This window comes from Opisthorchis viverrini, assembly GCF_000715545.1.
Source record: "Opisthorchis viverrini unplaced genomic scaffold opera_v5_250, whole genome shotgun sequence".
Taxonomy (NCBI): Eukaryota; Metazoa; Platyhelminthes; class Trematoda; order Opisthorchiida; family Opisthorchiidae; genus Opisthorchis; species Opisthorchis viverrini.
Genome location: NW_008751905.1, coordinates 577,481 through 582,316, shown reverse-complemented (window position 1 = coordinate 582,316; position 4,836 = coordinate 577,481). Strand labels below are relative to the sequence as shown.

Here is a 4,836-nt window from a genome sequence, read left to right as displayed (position 1 = left end):
ACCTGTTGTCAGCATTGCCGTGGACAGCAATATCAATATTGCTAATGCTGCTTTGCTGCGGTACGAAAAACGGTTCGAATTTTATGGAAAGAGACCTGAAGTGTAACATGATATTGAGGGAGAAAAGGACGCAGTGGTAAAGCTACACAATCACTACGAGGTGCCTTTGCTCCACACTCTCATTCTGAAGTTCAAGGCATTAGGAGCACCAGTGAAATTGCTTATCAGTCAGCAAGAGTTAAGTCACCGATACCCCATCATGCGAACCGAACATAGACTTCTGATAGCATCCCTCACATCCTTCTCCAAATCGAGCGTTGTCCACCCAAAAGTCCGTCATCCTGATGGAGACAAAGTTGGCAACACCCATCTTATCACAAGATGGTCTTAACAACTTTCTTCGAATACCTCCTCCAAATAATCTTAATATCGTGGTAATTGCAGTCAACTTTTTAGAATGTCATGAAGTTGGTAGGATCATACCAAAACTTGACTTTATTGCTAAAATTCCACACTTCAAAATGACATCAAATGTTTCTCCAGGACAGTGTCACATTTCTATCAGTGTGGTCAAATGGACAAAAATATGGTATTTAGATTTTATGCTACAGTAACTGCTCTGTCATTGTAAAAAACCGAAAATCACACCTGAATTAGCCCTACCCCCACTGTACGAACAACACAATGGCATTTGTTCGAGTACGTTAGTTTTAAACAAATTTTATATGAAAATCCGGGAATCTGATGGATTTGTTGGACATCTAAGGCAAACAACAAAACACTTCTAGTCACGGTAGTTTCCCTCCTTTGTTATGCGCATCAACCAGTAAATACCGAGTTTCCGTTAACCCTGAGTTTTACCTGAATCCAAACTGAGCGAAATTCTGCTTATACACTCATCTGCACAACGATACGGTTTTGATAGGAGACACATGAAACTCTCGTGTATGATGCTTTTAATCAACTGAATATCTGCACCAGACCCCCTCATGTTTAATTTTGTACGATATTAGAGTTATCCTAATGCACCGTACGGAGCTAATACATTACTAATAAGGCTGCCGAAAAACCCTAAGATAGCGCACGTTCAGTAGCACATTCAGTTAAAGAAGAGCATCATAAACGATAGATTTTGCTGGATTCCAGGTGAATCAGGTATGCAGATGAATGTATTAGTCGTACGTCATATGCATACTTCTTTGCCCACACTTCTTTGACATCTGGAGGTGTCGCCCGGGAGGTGTGTGTGTATGTGTGTGTGCATTTACTGCCATTATCCATGCAAGGCAAACCAAGTTAAGGAACATTCACTTTAGAATAGGGACGTAAAAACAAAATGCATCCAGTGTAGTCGATCCATTTTGCAGGCAGGTGACCATCATTTTTTGTAGGTTCTGAGCATCAAGTTGGGAAGAGTCGCATCAGCGCGTTTCGCCTGAATTCCGTGGTATTTCAAAAGTTAAAACCCCCGCCCGTCTTACTACTCTGTAGTCCTACTGCTTGGTTGTATGCGTTAAGATGGGTGATGTGTGTATATTCTTCACAATCTATGTTGTTCACTGAATGGCGCTTGGTTCTACTGTTAGGCTGGAATCATCAGGTTGCTACACTTTGAATAAACTTATTCTATAGATGCACTTTGTGACCAAACTCACCGAGTGGAGTTTGTAAACTTGCTTCATTTACCAAGAAAGCTAGAATCGTTAGCATCACTACCATCGTTACAATCACCATCAGGGACAGCACAACGTCAGTGTCCAACGCCGATGCTTCGGTGCGCTGAACATAACAGCTGTAATTTATTTGAATCTCACTCTGCTGCATGAGATGAAACGTTATGAAACGTGACAATCGTTTACATTTTTGATAGCTTGATTTTATAGCAGCAGATGGATGAGAAACGATACTAAGGACAATGACGAGGCTTGTGTTTGAGTTCTATTAGATATCGCGATCACAGAAACCGCATGTAAGATTTTCTATGCAATGGTTATTGAGTAGTCGATAGGTTGGTGGTCGACAGACTACGTGCCAAAAGAACTAAAGCCAACTTATCGACTGAATGTACTGCCCGTCCTTCTTGTAGGACACAATGAGACCATAAAAAGGACTATCCCCACAGAAGAAAGCGTAAATTTACCGTACGCGCTATGGAGGTCGATTAATCATGTGTAACTGAACACCCGCATGCACACTGGTAATTAGTCCTCTGTTACAAAAGTCAGAAACAACTCTCTGGTTTTTGCTGGTGGACCTGACCAACTGAATAGGGTGAACAGTCTATAGTGTCCGCATTTCGGATACTGTCATGTCTGATGAGAAAAGTTCAGTTTGTTTGTCGAATAGATGAAATTAATGTTGGTGTGATTTACGGTTGGAAACAATGTAATGTACTGGTTGCAATGTCCTTTACATGATGTTGTGAAGGATCATCCAGCAGTATCATTTCAGCGATTTACCTGGACATAAAAAGTAGAAAAATATTTGTTTGCCCTTTTTCATCAGCTGAATGAGGAAATTCAGATGATGAATTCATGTTCCTACCACATGTTTTCACGAATACTTCAGTGGAAAACAAAATTGCCTCCTGGTAATGTGATACATGTGAACCTCAGTGACTCTATAGAATATCAGTCCTCCTTATCAGATCATGATAATCAAAGACTAGAACTTGTGGATAAGCATCCAGTACTACTGATTAACTAGTTCCGTCGTCTGAAATGATAGTTCGAATCAGGAGAAAACACCTGTCGGTACATCATCCACTCACTGCGGTATTCTGTCTGTTGTCTTTCCATGTGCCTCTCCTTCTTCAAAGTAACATGAGCCCGGTTTTAAAGTACGCGGAAATAAACCGGAATCAGTTTGCGCTGAATAAACTTTAGGATTATTCGTGAAACTTTGTGGAATATGCATAAATTTTATGCACCTCATCACTCTGCAGTCCTGGTTCCGTTTTTCAATTGATCCACCATGAAAGAATGGGTCGCTGTTCTCGAATGGCACTCTTTTTGGAAGCCAGCAATCCGAGTCCTGATATGTGACATCCGGATCGCGTGTATCACCAATACCCCAAGAGTAAACACTCGACATATCTGAAGCACTGCGAGTGAATATGTGAACATATTCAGTCTTAACTGATTAATCAGAAGCCGTCCAAGGCAGATTTGACACAAACAGACGATGAAGTTCACATTCAGGTCGTTTGGATGAACAGTACTCGTCCGATCCTGGCACAGTTTTCCTGGTGGATCTAAATCAAACCAAAAAGCAAAGGCTTTGAATCTTGCTCATATTATACTTCATCAGAAGCAAATGTTTTTGGAAGTTGCAGGGCTTGAAATCCTGACACGTAAGGCTCATGAATGAACACGTCCGCCTGTTCAGAGAGTTGTGACGCCTATTAAAAACCACGTATGATTTCGTCTCCTCTGGATGGACAGTTTACATCGATTTTCAAGCTGTTGCGTCTCATAGGATTCAGCACCTATGAACTAAAATCGTCTTTCACTTTTGATTGCCTTTTCTCTACGTTGTGCGCCGACATGAAATCGCTGTGATTCACCGCTACTTAAACCCTATGGAATATAGTGGAACTTCCCAAAAAGTGTAAATCCGAAGAAAAAGTATAGAATTAGAAACCTTCTACAGCATCCATTATATATATATATATACCGATGCATCATTCAAAGGTGGAAAGTAATCAGTGGATGGAAACAAAATATAACTCATCAGTTATCTCCATTACCATTGAGGGTGAACATGACTTGCCCATGTCGTTGACTTTAGTCTCAGTTGTGTGTCGCTATACCAACGGGGACTGTATTAGCCGGGAGAAATGCATGGACCAGTAATGAGGGTGGCAGAAGCTAGCTGGGTCACTCCTGAGACGTCTGTAATAGCAGAAAAGTTGTGATCCTTTAGTGCACGCAAACTTGGTTGTTGGTTTGCTCGCCAAGCGTGGCACTTGGATTGCAAAAGTTTCATCGCCAGTTGAGCTGACATCATCAGGGCGGGGTTGAGTAGGCAAACATCCTAAATTATGTCTTGTATACTGAACCAAACCAGTGTTACCCACCTGATTCCAACTCTCATGGTAGGGAAGGATTCTTATTGAGACGTACAACTTCATTGGCAGCATTGAAGCTCAAGGCAAACCTTACATACAAAACTACAACATAAGATTACTTTGGCCTCTTTGATCAACTATGCTGAGATTCGATATTCCGCTCAGGATAACGGGAATCGTGGCTGCAATTGAAGGGTCTCGACTCAAGTGCAAAAGAAATCTCAATCGGTCGGGATTGATTCTTCTCCAATGAAACGGCAATATTTTATATACAGCGAGGTGCTAAGGAAAAATGATGCGTGATTAGTACAAGAGATAAGCTGAAGCACCGAAATAGCGACAGAGAGCTGCGCACAAGAGATATTTCAGCTCCACCAAAAATTATTACCACATTCAGTGCAAATCAGCCGTGATTTTAAACTGTTGAGGCTTACGTACAACTTCCACTTAACATTGGTTCTGGTCTGTACCACACACTCGTACGGTTGTGAATCGCAACTGTTTCGATACTGATCTTGCCAAGCCCTGTTTTCAATGCAACAGGTCTCAGAGATATTTTGGAAAGTCTGAATACCTTTCACCAAACTGTCCGCAACACTTGGTACTCTCATAAGTTCATTTGTATTATAGTCCTTCTGAACCCATCTGTTCGTTCTGGAGTGGTTACTTTTGGTAAACCGTGTGCTTTACTCATTCCACTGTTGTAGTCCGTCAGAGATTCAATCATGGAGGATGCGCAGGGTGGTAGCGCAGGCGGTTCAGCTGCA

At 41.6% G+C, this 4,836-nt stretch overlaps 1 protein-coding gene across 1 annotated transcript in view; it reads left to right on the top strand.

Annotated features, from left to right (window-relative positions):
- Window positions 1–4,836, top strand: part of T265_08998 (hypothetical protein) — a gene marked incomplete at both ends in the record, with an annotated part of 18,138 nt that overhangs the window by 5,677 nt on the left and 7,625 nt on the right. The window contains one exon of the mRNA XM_009174948.1: window positions 4,777–4,813. Within this exon, the coding sequence (XP_009173212.1) occupies window positions 4,777–4,813 (37 nt within the window). The remainder of the gene's footprint in view (window positions 1–4,776; window positions 4,814–4,836) is intronic.